This window comes from Pogona vitticeps, chromosome 7 (assembly GCF_051106095.1).
Source record: "Pogona vitticeps strain Pit_001003342236 chromosome 7, PviZW2.1, whole genome shotgun sequence".
Classification (NCBI taxonomy): Eukaryota; Metazoa; Chordata; class Lepidosauria; order Squamata; family Agamidae; genus Pogona; species Pogona vitticeps.
Window position 1 is genome coordinate 16,211,925 of NC_135789.1, and position 15,849 is coordinate 16,227,773.

General features: G+C 45.5%; 2 protein-coding genes across 2 annotated transcripts in view; both read left to right on the forward strand.

Annotated features, from left to right (window-relative positions):
• Nucleotides 1–6,616: 6,616 nt before the first annotated feature.
• On the forward strand, nucleotides 6,617–10,706 carry NR2C2AP (nuclear receptor 2C2 associated protein). Its single transcript, XM_020814282.3, has 5 exons — nucleotides 6,617–7,572; nucleotides 8,902–8,992; nucleotides 9,360–9,465; nucleotides 10,002–10,069; nucleotides 10,190–10,706. Exons 1-5 carry the CDS (start codon nucleotides 7,532–7,534, stop codon nucleotides 10,304–10,306), a joined length of 423 nt encoding a protein of 140 aa, XP_020669941.3. The 5' UTR covers nucleotides 6,617–7,531; the 3' UTR covers nucleotides 10,307–10,706.
• A 1,370-nt stretch (nucleotides 10,707–12,076) lies between these two features.
• The window catches only part of LOC110090586 (phospholipid-transporting ATPase ABCA1), a 45,407-nt gene continuing 41,634 nt past the window's right edge, over nucleotides 12,077–15,849 (forward strand). Inside the window, exons 1-2 of the mRNA XM_078378841.1 lie at nucleotides 12,077–12,244; nucleotides 15,515–15,651. Coding sequence (XP_078234967.1) covers nucleotides 15,583–15,651 — 69 coding nt within the window. The 5' untranslated portion in view covers nucleotides 12,077–12,244; nucleotides 15,515–15,582. The remainder of the gene's footprint in view (nucleotides 12,245–15,514; nucleotides 15,652–15,849) is intronic.

Consider the following 15,849-nt stretch of genomic DNA (forward strand, 5'->3'; position numbering starts at 1 on the left):
TTCTCTCGCTTTGGATGAGAAGACAATGATTACGAGCACACAAAAGGCCTGTGGTATCATTTTTGCCATCTTTCATGAGATAGAACGGGGGACGTTAAGGAGCCCTTGACCCGCATGAGAAGCACAGAACTGTATCCACCGATTTTAGAGGATGACCTATTGAGCTCAGCTTGGGAACGCTTCGGATTCTTCTTCCGTCAGATTTGGAGGTTTCATCCTGAACCTTCTCCAGCACACGGCTGAAGAGGATTTGAGGAGTCTTCACGGCTTTGTCACCTCCCCGGGCCCATAACCTCTCCTCTCCAGGAGCAGGTTTCTTGAACCCAGAGCTGCCGTTGTTAGCCAGGCCCAACGGTTCCCCGCTGGATGTGACTCAGATGAGCAATTGAAGGAGGTGATCAACAAGAAGAGTCGACTTCTGGTCTCTTCAAATAGACCATCCTTTCCTGGCCGCCTGAAAAAAGCAGCTCTGCTTTGTGCCATACCACCAGAGCGTTACGTGTTACCAATTTAAATGCCATAAAAATATGAAGAATATCAGAAGAAACTCTACTGGATCGAGCCCAGCATCCATCCGCTGCAGCACGAGGCCTTTCCCATCACCGAGGCCTGAGATATGAATATCTTCAGCTAGACTGCTCCTCAACATGGAGGTTCTACGCTTCCTTGCCTGCAATTATCAGCCAACCTTGGCAGGTTCAGACCCCATCTGCGGCAGCATCAGGTCTCTTGATTCAGACGGTAGACTCCGCTGAAACTGGAATGGGGTGCTCTTTCTCTGACATCCTGGCCGTATCCTTGCCGAGGCAGACGGCTAATTAAATCTTCATTGTTAAAAGGAGGCAGAGCAAGCCAGGGTCAATCTGTCTGCGGTGCTGGGAGGATGATCTTCAAAGTGGGGGCCTTCCAGTCTCCATATCTCTGGAGAGAGAGAGAGAAAAGTGTGAGGGGAAGAGAGACAGAGAAAATAAGCTGGAATCATAACACACTTCTTTGTTCTCTGCTGTAAAAATCATCTCAGCCACTGTTCCTCGGAAAAACTCCCTGTTCAATACCTGGTCGGCTCAGAAACCCACATGCTCAGTTTGCAACAGAGCCCTGTGTTATCCTTCACGCTGGCTCCATTCTTGCAATACGAACATTTCCGTTCTCAGCCATTTGAGATGTCCTCGGATGACGGCTTTCATAGCTCGTACGACCGACAGCTGAGAGGAGTAACGTTGGCCCATTGGAATCAGATATTTTGGGGGGGTTTCACCACCACCCCCCGTTTGGCTCCCCTCTCCCAGCCATGAAATATTAAGTTTGAGGAGCTTTATTTAGGACTCTGTATCAAGAATCCTGAAAATGTTGGCCTGCTGAGACTTTGCCGAAGGACGAATGGATTCGCCACGGCAAAGAAGAAAATCAATTTACTGCCCCCCCCCCACCTTTTCCCCATCTCTACCACCTCCTCTCCGCCTTTTCTTCTCCACATGAAGATCTTTCTGCGTAAGACTTGGATCAATGTCTGGGGGCCTCCAGTGAAACCGCCCACCTGCTAAGTCCCCCTTCGGCTGGAGGCCCACAGACAGAAGTGATACGGCCACCTCCTGCCTCCCACCCGTGGCAAGGCTTGGATATCAAAGCCTCTCCGTGGTGCCTCATGGGTGCTGTTCTCTCTCTCTCTCTCTCTCTCTCTCTCTCTCTCTCTCTCATCTTGCTCCAGCGGGTCCGAGTGGGGTGGAGAATTGATTTCTGCGGTCCTGAAAGACGGACACACGGAATCGGAATGTCGGGAAGCATCTCTGAAGCTCACGGAGTCCAACCAGCCACCCAAAGTCAGTCGAAAGGACAACATATCTGAATAAGAACAAGATGGTCCTATTTTTTGGACTACAAATCCTATCATTCTCCCTTCCGGGAGTTCTATCAGGCAGACATCTTAAATGCGGCTCGCCTGGGGGAAAGACCTCAACAGGATGGCTTGGCTAGGCCTAGGTTTGCGCTCAGAGAAAAGCTCCCAGGGAGCGCTGGGTAGAAACAGGAAGTGAAGCTAGGCCTAGCTCAGCTATGATGAGGCCTGCCGGATTAGGTGAGCCACATTTAGCGGTGCGTAAATCAGGTAGGACTCCCAGAATGCAGACTTATTTATTTATTTATTCATTCATTCAATTTGTATCCCGCTCCCATTAGTGTCACAGCACTACTGGGTCTTGTAGTCTAAAATATCTAAATAAACAAATAAATTAAAAATCCCTTTCCCATTCCGGAAAGCGGTCCTGGGTTCAAAACCTCCAGCAACGAAGAGCCCAGTGGGTGCCAGAGTGGTTTATTGGGTCCTTGGGTGGGGGGGTGGGCGAAGGTGGGATAGAAATAATTTTAAATAAATCAAATGAATAAATGGCACAGCTGTGAACGAGGTTTCTCTTAAATTTTAAAGATTTTGGCCTTATTATGGGATGTCGGACGGTGGGGCAATGCTAAAGGTAGCTGTGTTTGTTTTGGGGAGTGTACAGCACATTGTGTGTTACATTTCTCAAGCCCAGCTGTTGACTCCAGGGGTTCATGGGAGCAATGAACTCGCTCCAGGTTTTTGCCTGAACTTTACGAGAGCTTGCCAGGCTGCTGAACCCTCTCCCCTAAATTGGTTCTGTGTTATTACCTGGATGAGTTAACCCCTGCCTCTAAAGGATATTACTGTGCCATGTCAACCTGATTGCACATGTTCTTGCTTGTAGATTTTACAAGGAAGTTACGATCATTGCTAACTCACCCTATTAATCGCGCAAATGAATTTAGCAGCAGGTTGGAAAAGGGAGGCTTTTTAATTGGATTTTAATCAGCGCTTTCCCCTAAGAAAACATGTTTGCAGAAAAAGACAACTGTAATAGATAATTTACATAATTCCCTTGATTGGGTAATGCATTATAAGAAAAGATTTTCTTTTTGGCCTGAAAATAGTGAATCATTCATTTATTGTTATTTCCTTAAGACTTATGGCAGTGGAGGGCGGGGTGGTATTCGTTTTGACTTAGGGCTTACAAGATTCGCCTTCAGAGGCTGATATCTTAAACCAGAACTGGGCCAAGCAGCTAACTCCCCTTGAGTAATGATGCTGAGTTACTTGTGACTTTGTGGGAGTAATTTTACTGTTTGCGGAGCTAATTAGTTGCCATGCACGTCATTAACGGGGCTCCATTGTGTTATCAGAGGAAAAACAGGAAAGTTTTTCTGCTTCCCCCTAGTGGTCAGTTTTGATATTGCAATCTAAGGTTGCTACCTATTCAACACAGAAAGAACTGGAAGTTTAGAACAGTGGTTCTTAACCTTTGTTACTCGGATGCTCTTGAACTGCAACTCCCAGAAACCCCAGTCAGGACAGCTGGTGGTGAAGGCTTCTGGGAGTTGCAGTCCAAAACTCCTGAGTAACCCAAGGTTAAGAACCAGTGATTTAGAAAACCATCAAAGAGAGGGGGATATTAACTGGTGGACTCTGAGGGTAGATTGTTGGATTCAGACTTCAGGGTCCTGGGTTCAAATCCCTTACGAGATGCGACTGAATGAGAAACAGAAAACCCCTTCGTGCTTTCTTCCTGTTGGTCTTTGGGGGTCCCATCTCATAATATCCCCATCTCTCGATGGAGCTCCCCAGCCCGTGTACTGATGGACAAGATCCGAGATGCAGAGGTGCTGGCCTCTCCTGTCAGCAGCGATCAGCAATGCCTGCTGGACTTTTTCTTTGGGGGGGTGTATTCTAGTTTTGGAGCTTGTCTCGTTTGGAGTGGCTGTTTTTTAAAAACATTTACCATTGATCTGAATTATGGACGCCACCTGGTTTCTCATTAATGATGCAGCTTTCAGCTCGCAGCCCGGCTCCTCGTCTCCGTGTGCTCCCGGCAGGTTTGGCTCTGACACCACTGGAGGCGAAAGCTGAACATCTGTGGTTCTCCTCGGCACGCTATCCCTCGACAGCAAAGCCAGCGGCTGCTTTGGCTCCAAGACAGAGTGGAGGAAACCGAAGAAAGGTGGGCTGCTGCCTGGATCTCTCCGAAGGCTCTGCTTGTTTTTCAAGACCCACCCACAGTCTTTTCCATCTTTCCCTCAAAACTGTTTCTTAGGATTCTTAGAAAATGCCTGGGAAGTGCGGACCCAAATTCGGAGCGGATGCATCGCTCTGCTCCCAAATTCGGTGACATCATCGACAACAAAGGAGACAGGGAAGTGAGAGGATGGAGAGCAGTCCTTCCCTACCTTAGGTCCCCAGGTGGTCTTGGACTACAACTCCCAGAAGCCTTCAGCGCTAGAACACCTGAGGAGCCGAGGCTGGGAATCACTGAGGAATGTTCAGGGTGAAGAATGTAACTGAGAAGCAACTAGCTAGATCTCAGGTTTTATGGGTCAGAAATGAGAACTTTGGATGCTCATTTTGAGATGGATCTTACGAATCCGTAATTATTCTTGGCTTCCGATTTTCATCCGAATTATTCTTTGCATCCAATTTTTATTTGAATTATCCAAATTATTCTTTGCTTCCGATTTTCATCCAAATTCCTCTTTGCTTCCGATTTTCATCCGAATTATTCTCTGATTCCGATTTTCATCCAAATTCCTCTTTGCTTCCGATTTTCATCCGAATTATTCTTTGATTCCGATTTTCATCCAAATTCCTCTTTGCTTCCGATTTTCATCCGAATTATTCTTTGATTCCGATTTTCATCCAAATTCCTCTTTGCTTCCGATTTTCATCCGAATTATTCTTTGATTCCGATTTTCATCCAAATTCCTCTTTGCTTCCGATTTTCATCTGAATTAGTCTTTGCTTCCAATTTTTATCCATATTATCCGAATTATTCTTTCCTTCCGGTTTTCATTGGAACCAAAGGAGAATTCGGTTCCTTCTCACCATGGTCTGACATCCTTGCTTTCTCGCCTATGGCGCCTTCCGGACACCCAAGAGCAGCTTCTAAATCAAATCAGGGAACCCCATGCACACCCCCTTGTGAAAAAGCAAACTCTTGACAGCCTGTCTAAAACAGCACGGCCCAGTGTGGTCCTGGTGTCTTTGACTCTGATTCCCACCAGCCACACTGCAGAACAGGTTGGGGACAATAAGGGTTGTGGTCCAGGACCCTCCGAAGGGTGCCTCCTGTTTGAGGCAGTCCCCTGACCTCATGAGGAGCAGGCAGCCATGAATGAGAGAAACAGACACTGATAACCAAAACAAACCTTTAATGATCACATTATGGAAGCAGAGAGGGTGGTGAAGTCCAGAAGAGACAAAAAGAGAGGGAAGCTATTTTATTTTATAGGGCAAAGCAGAACTTCAGGTTGCTCGTGGTTTAGAGTCTCACCTTCCTTGGGTCATCTAGTCTGACCCCATTCATTCATTCATTCATTCATTCATTCATTCATTCATTCATTCATTCATTCATTCATTCATTCATTCATTCATTCATTCATTCATAGCTAGATTCTGGAAAGATAAAAATGATACTAAATTAAACTATTGGCCTAATGAAGTACGGGACATTGCATTACATGATAAATTGACTACTGAACGTAAGATGAAAAGAGGGGAAATAAGTTCAAATATCCTTTATGCTATTTGGGGTAGATTGGTTGAATTTGTGTTAGTGAAAGGATAGGGGAAAGCCTCTAAACTATCATCAATACAGTTTTGGAAAGGAGGCTCATATTAAAAGTATTGTTCCAAAGGGTCCCGTGGGTATGGGGGAGCACTGTGGTTTAGATTGTATTAGTCAGCATTTTGTTTTTGTTTTGGAAATTTTAAAAAAAATTAAAAATTCATTCATTCACTCATTCATTCATTCATTCGTTCCTAAGGTGTTACTATAGTTACTAAGGTAAATGTGTTTCTATCTGTTACAGGACTGTTAGGCTGTAATGCCACCACACCTGCATTCCATGTAACTAAATTCCATGTAACTAAATTCCTTGTAACTAAATTCCATGTAACTAAATTCCATGGAATGGAACTAAATTCCATGGAATGGAACTACATTCCTTCCAAACTCAGACCCTAACCCTCATGCTTTTGTCCACTCCAGGAGTTCTCTACTCTGATTCCCTCCCTACAAGGTTTTCCCTACCCCCCACCCACCCCGGCTGCTTCTTCACCCGCTTTTCTCTCCAGGTTGTAAGCCGTTGGTGCCGGACACGCCGGGGAGGAAACCCGAGCGCCCGCGGCTCCAGTAGGATCGCTTACCTGACACGCCGTGGCTCATGAGGCAGAAGAAAAGGCAAAGCCAAATCAGTTACGGATGAGTTATTCCCCAGCTGGAACACAGTGTGTTGATGCTTCTCGAGACCTCTCAAGGCACACGCACTGAAAACAACCTCTAACTATAATAATCCTAAAATAATCATCTCAGAACTGCATCGTCATCATCATCATCATCATCACCATCATTTTAGAACTGTAGAACAGGAAGGCACCCTCTGGATATCAGAGTCCAGCACCCGTCAAGGACGCCCCTGGGGGGATTCGAACCCCCGCCCTCCATCTCTGCAGCCAGAGACCGTAAACCCCGAGCGAACCCCTGAGATATTTTTCTTCTTCCAGAAAGTGAAAAGACCAGTGCATTTTTTTGGGGGGGGGGAATGGGTGGATCTTTTTCTTTTTGTATTACAAATCTGTTTTAAGCCACAAAGTTGTATTTTGCACAACATGGAACTGTTTTGCTCAAAACCTCCTTCATTAAATCTGCTGGAAATGGGGGGAATGGGCGAAATGGCTCATAAACTCTGCCGTTCTCAGATGATGATGATGATGATGAATCTGACCCTCTTCCATTTGGTTTCTAGGAGGAACTGAAAGGCTGATGGTGGTTTTTTAAAATTATTTTTAGCGGTTCTCATAAAGGTTTTCTCTGTCCTTTGTAGGCGAGGTTGTGTGAGAATCCCCAATCATCTTTCCCTCATATTTCGCATGAGGTATCTTTTTTGTATTTCTAGGGATCAGCCTTGAGTCGCCAACAGTTGAGAGAAAGATATTAAGCATGGAGCTTTTCGGTATGAAGAATAATGGAAACTAAATTGGACACATTTTGCTATACCCATTTTTCTCCCTGTTCTGTAGGACCCAAAGCCGGCCAAGTTATTTGGAAACATGAGACAACAAACAATCAAAAGGAAAAATGCAATTCATCCATTTATTCTGCCTTTATACTGTATCTGAAATTTGCTTTCTTCCCCCTTTAATGATGTGCTTCTATCGCCACCTAGTGGCAAAAAGGGGTGGAACGCTTTGAGATTTTTATTCTCTCTCTCTCTTTTTTTTCCTGGCAACTGAGCAGAAACCCAACTTTCAGGAAGGGAGAGAGCCTCTCAAAGTCCCACCCACTGCAGGAAACAGGAAGCATGTGTGACAAAGGGAGGTTTCCTCCTGCTTGCTCTCTAGTCTTGCTGGCTTGCTTTTTTCTTCTTCCCTAACTCAGATGGTAGAGAAGGTGGCAACACAACTCGAGAACTATCCGTGGTAGGAAATACAGAATTCACCAACTGTGCGGTTTGGGCAGCTGGTGTTAGCATGGCCGGAGCGTCCTTAATTTGTCCTGAGACAGTGAGCCGGTCAGTATCTATCTATCTATCTATCTATCTATCTATCTATCTATCTATCTATCTATCTATCTATCTATCTATCTATCTATCTATCTATCTATCTATCTATCTATCTATCTATCTATCTATCTATCTGTCTGTCTGTCTGTCTGTCTGTCTGCCTGCCTGCCTGCCTGCCTGCCTGCCTGCCTGCCTGCCTGCCTGCCTGCCTGCCTGCCTGCCTGCCTACCTACCTACCTACCTACCTACCTACAGTGGTGCCTCGCTAGACAGTTACCCCGCATGACAGTTTTTTCGCTAGACATTGACTTTTTGCAATCGCTATAGTGATTCGCAAAACAGTGATTCCTATGGGGGAATTTCGCTGGACAATGTTTGGTCCCTGCTTCGCAAACTATTTTCGCTAGATGACGATTCTGACAGCTCCCTCCGCACTCGCAAAACAGGTGTTTTCGGGACCTAAGGTTCGCAAGACAGCGATTTAAACAGCTGATCGGCTGTTTGCAAAGCGGCTTTCCTATGGACAATCTTCGCTAGACAATGACGATTCTTCCCCATTGGACCACATTAAACAGGTTTCAATGCATTCCAATGGAGAAATGCTTTTTGCTAGACAATGATTTCGCTAAACAGCGATTTCAGTGGAATGGATTATCATTGTCTAGCGAGGCACCACTTGTATCTGTCTGTCTGTCTGTCTGTCTGTCTGTCTGTCTGTCTGTCTGTCTGTCTGTCTGTCTGTTCCTTCCTTCCTTCCTTCCTCCCTCCCTCCCTCCCTCCCTCCCTCCCTTCCTTCCTTCCTTCCTTCCTTCCTTCCTTCCTTCCTTCCTTCCTTCCTTCCTTCCTTCCTTCCTTCCTTCCTTCCTTCCTTCCTTCCTTCCTTCCTTCCTTCCGTCTGTCTGTCTGTAAGAACTGGGCATGTTTAGCCTTGATAAAAAAAAGACTGAAGGGAGACAGGATAACACTTTTCAAAGACCACAGAGGAGGGGCAGGATCTGTTTTTGAACATCCTAGAAGGCAGAACATTTAATAATGGGTTCAAGCGACAGGAAGCCAGATTTAGGCTGAATAGCAGGAAAAACTTCTTAACTGTTAGAGCAGCACGACAACGGGAGCCCACGACCTCATTGGGAGGGGGTGGTGAGCTCTCCAACTCTAGAGGTTATCAAGAGAAAATGGGACAACGTTTAGTCAGATCTGCCTTGATGTGGATTCCCGAGATGTTCATGTGCAGTCGGGGGGAGGGGCCCTGGCGTGGATACTCCAACATCTGGCCTCCAACGCGGTCCATTTCTATGGCAAAATCGGGTCGCCCTTGTGTGTGTGTGTGTTTCCCAGGGTGAGCTCCGTCCTCAACCGAGAGGCGAAACAGTTTGGGAAAAAATATATGTTTGACGGCAACGAGGAGACCTGCTGGAACTCCGATCAGGTAACACAAGGGTGTTGTATTTGTGAATTTGCATCCCTTCATCTCGGTGGCTTAGATCCCTGGCTGCGGAGCCCGAGTTTGGGAGTTCGATTCCCCCTCCAGGCCCTCCTTGACAGGGGCTGGACTGGATGATCCTTAGAGGTCCCTTCCAGCTCCACTATTCTAAGATTGTTATTATTTTTTACAACACTCCTGCAAGGCAGGCCACGATTACTGATTACAGCATGTGATGGATTTCCAAACCATGTTAATGGGAATTGAAAGGGTGGCGCCCTGTTTTGAGAGGCTGGCTACCCCAACTCAGAGCTGCAAAGACAGGTCAGATCTGGTTTTAACCCCTTTTTTGCTGGTTTTTTCTTGGTGTTAGGGTTCCACCCAGTGGTTGACCCTGGAGTTTCCACAGCCCGTCCAGGCGTCTCGAATCCAGATCCAGTTCCAAGGGGGTTTCTCCAGCCGGAAGTGTGTAGTTCAAGGTAAGGCACCCCCCGTTTGCGGTGGTTGTAAACCCAGTTAAGGGGCTGTGGGGGTGTCACTTCTCCTCCTCTCTCGAACCGCTCAGATTTCGGGAAAGAAGAATGAACCCCGACGTGGACCGAGAATACGGTCCTTCTTCTGCGCCTCCCTTGCCAGGTTGATGATCCAGACGGGAAGCTTATTATCAGGGATAAAAAAACAAAGCAATAATAGAATTATAAACTGGGGAGGGACCCCCAAAGGTCATCCAGACAAACCCTCGGTGTTGCAGGGCGCCCGCAGTTAAAGGACACATAAAGGCGAACCATTCAAACTCTGCTTGAAAAGGAAAGTTGTGGGTTTTTTTAAGCCTAGCCTCTTCTGTATATTGATATTAACTTCCAAGAGAACAGTGGGCTGCCCCTCAATGCCGGGAAATTTCCCCCAATTTTAACTGAATCTTGAGAGAAAGCTAATTCCTCTTGTGACATAATTTGATCCTTTTAAAAAAATGTCTCTAACCCAAAACTTTTCTCCCCTTTTCTAATTTCTTAAGGTGGCAGGAAAGGAGAAGGCCTTCTTCCGGTGGCTGAATTCTATCCCGAAGACACAAATTTTCTCCAAATATCCTTTTTTACTTTCTCCAACTCAAGGGAACCCTCTGGATATCCCCCAAATCTTTTGGCGAATCCAACAGGGGCAAATGTGTTTTTCCCGAGCTTTTTCCTTAACCGTTCCTTTTACACCTTTCCTCTTGGAGAGGTACAGCTTGAGAAGCTGAAGATCACCTTCGAAAACAGTACCGATTTCTTTGGGCGCATTGTGATCTATCAGCTTGATGTTCTTGGGGAGAAACTTTAATCCAGGAAGGTATAAAATCCAGTGGCTGATAGTTCCACCAGCCCTGTGTTGAATTTTGATGGATTAATCTCCAAGGATTTCTAAGGCCTTTTTGGTTCTGAGCATGCCATGATGGCTTCCAAGAGCCATACAAGAAGAGGAACAAGGAGATAAGGAAAGATGAAACAAGACACAGAGGATGATGATCACAGAATATGGACATTGGGTGGTTCAAACCCCTTTTGAAAGCCAAGCCATACCTTGCAGGATTTGGGGGGGGGGGGGGTTATGATTGGTTACAGGGGTTATAAACATTGCCTTCAGCTTCTTGAAAGGTAGAAACATAATTTATCAATAGGTCATTGTTATGTCTACACGGCTTGGTTAGTACAAAAACAATTTAAAGAATTACTGGACTTTCCATGTGCGCCTGTTTCCTTCCATTTATTCCTCTAGCTGAAAGATTCATTAGTAGGGTTAGTGCTTTGGATTGGGGGCAAATCCAGATTTCTATACTGGCTCACGGTTTGGGCTGGTTTGCATGAACACTGGATTGAACAGAATGGCTAATTTCAATTTTTTTGGGGGGGGGAGTCAAAGCTAAGCAAATTAACAAACCTGTTTGTCTCCGGGGCAGAGCCCCGATGATTTTGCTAAGAGAGTCCAGATTGCTTCTCGGGGGGTGTCCCCAAGCCTGAAAATACTGAATCATTGGGAAGGAGGGGGGAGGCAGATGATAGAGGTTGACTTCCATGTTGAGCATCGTTTATTGCAAAAATGCACAGCGCCCAGAGGAGACCAGAACACAAGGGGGGGGGGGGAAATGGATAAAAACAATTCTGATTTTGAAATTTTGGGGGGGTGAGACAATGGGAGCTGCTCCCCTCAACTGAAAAAGTGAATTTCTGTCTGGCCTCTGGGAACACATGAGATACCCTTTATGGTTTTTAAAAAAATACTGGGGAGATTTTCATGGCCACACTCCCCCCCCCACACACACACCTTGACGGCATTGATGATTGGGGAGAAACAGCCACCCAGAAATCTTCAGTGGGCACCCACAAGGGCCAAGTAAGAGAGAAATGTTCAGGAAAGGTGAGCCTCGTTGATGAGTTGGGAATAACCTTGGGAAAGCTTTGCTTCTGGGTGCACCAGCTCCCATCATCCCCCGCCTATGTGGCTCCCTAGCCCCCCCCCCACCAATGATCTATTGCAATTACTTTCTGTGAACGAGAAATTGGAGGGGGGTGGGGTGGGTTTGGTGGTCCTCTTTTTAATTGGCTGGTCGGTGGATGCTGGGTTTTGTAGTCCAAAAATTGCTGACTTCCCCAATCTCTGATGGAAAAGTCTTAAGCCAATGTTCTTTTGGAAGCTGCCAGAAGCGCCAGATATAGCTAGATTTCTCTTTCTCTCTCATAATTGAGCCAAATTACTGCTTCCGAGAAACAGCAATTAAAATCATTCATTACCTAAAATCCTGAAGGGACCCTCTTGCCCCCTTGTGGAATGTGAGCTTAATTGCACCCCGAAAAAGGCAGCATGCAATTTTAATAGGCTTTGCTTTCCGGAGGAAGGACAAGGGCGCCCTCCGGCGGTAGATTGGATGAACTGCACACCTGCAATGGCCTAGGTAGGAGGCCATTGCGCCCTCTGGTGGTCGATGGCTTGGTTTCTCGCGCCCCCTTTAAGAGCGCGGCGGGTGACGTCACGACGACTTCGAATAACCTCCGGCGGCCTTGTAGAACGTTGGGGGTGCCGGCGTTCCAAATAGGAACGTTGCCGGCCGGCGGCGGGGCGGGGCCAAGGGGGGGAGCTGCCTTTGATGTTGGGCTACATTGTAGCCAGGCTGACTTGCAAACAATGGAGACGTGACATTGATATATATGTATTTTGGAGCGGGGCGGGGAGCTGATCCTGAATACGGAAGGGCTGCAGGACCCAGCCCAGCCCAGCCGGCAGGTAAGCAATAATAACTGGAATAATGTGTGGCTCGTTAATAACTAGTGACTTGTCAGTAGTAACTAGTCCGCTGCTGTGTTGATCGCTCCGGAGTTTCTGGCAACTGCCTGATGATTAGCTTTTATCCCTTAGTGGGATACAAGGTAACAATCGCATTTCCTCTTATAATTAAGAATTGCTACCTTATTTCAAAAGTGTATCTATAAAAACAAATTATGGATACATATGAAATAAGTAGCAAAGTGTGTATATATTTATCACATATAACCTTGATGGGAGTGCTGTTTAATCTCTCTCCCTCTCTCTGTGTGTATATATACGGATATATATAAGAGATATTTTATTTATAACATATATAATACATAATTAAACATTATAGGTATACTTGAACTTGAACTATTATGTTATAACCGATATATATATATCGGTTATAATATATTTTATAATATAATATCTATTATAATATCCATAATATTTAATTATATATTATATATGTTACAATCTCTCTCTCAAATATATATATGTATATATAAATGCAACATCTGAGTGTTTGTTCATCTCTTATAGGTGGGTGCATCTTGTATGTAATGTATACTGTATATTCTTGTATATATAATGTATGTAATCTTGTGTGTGATGTTATGTCTAGGGCATGTAGCTTTTATTTCTTTTTCTCCTGCTTTTAAGGATTTTTTTTTTTAAATGAAACACGCAGACACAGAAAACAGGAAGAGTCCCAAACGCAAATAACTTTTTTTAAAAAAATAATAAACCTTGATTTAATGCTATGGTTCTGCTTGTAGTCAATTGGTAGTGTAGGAGCATGTGTGTGTGTTCTAAAGTGCTTTATTGATTACTTAAAAGGAGGAGAAAAAGAAGAACTGTTTTTACCATCACTTTGGGGAACAGATGTTTATTTATGCCTTACTCAGGCAAGCCTGAACTTGAATTCAGAACCTGCTTTGAACAACAGTGTGGGGGCTAAGACATGGGAAGTGCGAGTTCAAGAAAAGGCATGGAACTTCCCAGATGACCTGTCATTTGTTGTATAGTTTTTGTTGTTATTAACCATTTTGGATGTTCCTGATTGCAAATCCCCTTCAAATCCCTTGGGTTTTGGGCTACTGAATTGAATCTCTTCTAATTCATTCATGATCAGCCCACATTGAGGGATGGTTTTGTAGCTGTCCTGATCTTAATAATTCTGGATCAGGAGATGCAAAGGGCAGGGGTTCCTGATGTTTTTGGACCACAGAGCCCATCATCCCCATGCTTTCCAGGCTCGAAAAGGCCCAGTCTAACTCCTTAATGGGACCAAAAGGGGAGAGGGAAGGTGTGTGACCTTCCAGGGGTGTTGGACTACAACTCCCATCAGGCCTGGCCAGCATGAAACAAGAGAGGAACGCATGGATTTGTGGTCCCATGAAGTTGTCTGCTCCGGGGAATGTGTGTGAAATTATATTACCATTAATTTTTAATAAAAGTCCTTTTAATGGCTTTCCATTGGGAACAATCCTGAACTTCTGTGCCAAGAAAAATGGGCCAGTCAGTAAACTGGAAGTCTTATTCTGTGCAAACCAGGGCGACTATCCCATGCAAAGCCTTGAAGTCTGTAAACCTACTTCCTCCCTGTGCTAAAGAAAAGCTCTCGGTCAGCAAACCAGGGGTCCCTCTCTGTGCGAAACCTTGGCAGCTCGCAAACCGGGGAGCCAGATCTGCATGCACAACCCTGGGGTCTGCAAACTTGACCTTCTGCGCCATGCAAAACATCAGTCGCCTACAAACCCTTTCTGTACAAACCTTCCTAAACCTACTCCCCAGAGCGCATGTGGCTGCAAAACCATCCCAGGCTTCCAATGGTGCCTGATTTCTGATCGCTGTCAGAGAGAAGAAGGGCCAAAGAAGCTGGGCCAGGAGGGGAGCCCCCAGCGGGCCGCAGTAAGCCTGCAAACTGAACCTCCCTCCTCAACCCTTCTGGTTTTTACGAAGTAGGGCATTTCTTTGGAAGAACCTTTTTTTTTTGCTTTCAGCAAACTGGGCCTCCGCTCTCAAGATTAGCCTCTCCTTAAGGAGATTATTAGGCTCCCTCCTCCAGGGAAACGACTTAATATCGGTCTCTCCAGCTTCGGAAATCCTTCGTTCCCCTTTAGCCAAAGGGCGGGCTAATTAAACCCAACAATGAGGGCATTGAATGCTGATCCCCTAGTTCCATCTGATGATGCCAGTCAACCAGGCTCCCTTGACCTTGTGCCCTCCAAGGAGCCCAGTGGCTGGGGATTATGGGTTTTGGAGTTGCAAAGTGATATTCTGTGATCTGTAGAAGATCACAGAAAATCTGTTTCTCCTTTTTCTTCCCCAATCAACGCCTTTTAACAACTGTGTTGTTAATACTTGCTCTTCAAGGCAGTCGGACCACAGATGTTATCTAGATCTAAATGAATACATCAGGCTAGGCATTCTCCTCTTCTCACACTTCCAAAAGAACAGCAAAACCCACCCATGTGGGTAAAAAAAAAAAGTTAAGCAGGATAAAACAACAGAAAAGTAGCTTAACTCGGAGTGGGAAGAAAGAAAAGATTTGTTCTCTTGAATCCAAAGCTCACATAATAAAATATGTGTGTGTTTTTCTCTCTCAAAGTGTTCACCTAAGTCGAAGGCGTAGGATTTCAATGTTGGAATCTGTGATGCAGGAGAACTTGTTTTGCGAACTGAAAAAAAAGCCAAGCCTGTACTGTGGACAGGACTTGAAATTAAGTTTCTGAACGGGCTGTGTGTTGCTATTTACGTGCGATCCAGATTCTTCCGACTTAACAGAGACCGTAGGCAGCAGGGACCTCCAAAAAGTCCGCTCGATAACTTCCCGGCTCAGGTCCTACAAACTCAAAAGTCGTGGTTTCTTTTATGGAACTGAGCCATCTCACATTTGGTCCTCCTCTGTCCCTACGGCCCTCTGCTTTTCCTTGCTTTCTTTTCCTGTGACTCTTGCCTTCTCACGATGTGTGCTCAAAACAGGGTACTTGAGTCATTTTAGTGAGATTCTTGGAGTGATGTGATCTTGCTTCCACTTTTTAAAACTTTCTGGGCAAATGTTTGGCTTCGATGTGAATTTATCCCAGGAAGAACTTGATGTGCTTCTCAAACAGGTTCCTTTGAAGAGTCTTTCTGGATGAATTTCACAACTTTTAATGGCATCTGTTTGTCCCCGCTCAGTCCGCAACCAACGGTGTAATAAAAATAAATGAATATGAACACTATCTCTTTGCATTTAAGGTGACCCGATGCACAGCCAGTAAAAGAGGATCCTTTGTGGGGCAAGGACACCACCCCCACCCCCGTGCATGATGGGCTTTGGAATCCAGCTGGCGTTGCTGCTATGGAAAAACTTCACCTACCGCCGTCGACAGACAGTGAGTGGCTCCAAACATCGTGTTGAGTTAGTTTCTTTTGTTCACTGGCACTGATTTTCCAGGGGTGCAGGGAATCCCTCCCGGGTTTCTGCACCTTTGCAGTTTGGACCAAAACCCGGAGTGGGTATATTAGACTCTAAAAGCTGTAGCGGTTACATCCCTGGCTCCTTCTTCTCCTTTAAAAAGCCATTAAATGTT

Bases quoted from the DNA above. Each gene is read 5' to 3' on its own strand.
- NR2C2AP (XM_020814282.3), top strand. From the start codon at position 7,532: ATGGCCGGAGCGTCCTTAATTTGTCCTGAGACAGTGAGCCG. The intron at 7,573-8,901 runs GTCAGTATCTAT...TGTGTTTCCCAG, and splicing joins TGTCCTGAGACAGTGAGCCG to GGTGAGCTCCGTCCTCAACC. The intron at 10,070-10,189 runs ATATCCTTTTTT...CGTTCCTTTTAC, and splicing joins AAGACACAAATTTTCTCCAA to ACCTTTCCTCTTGGAGAGGT.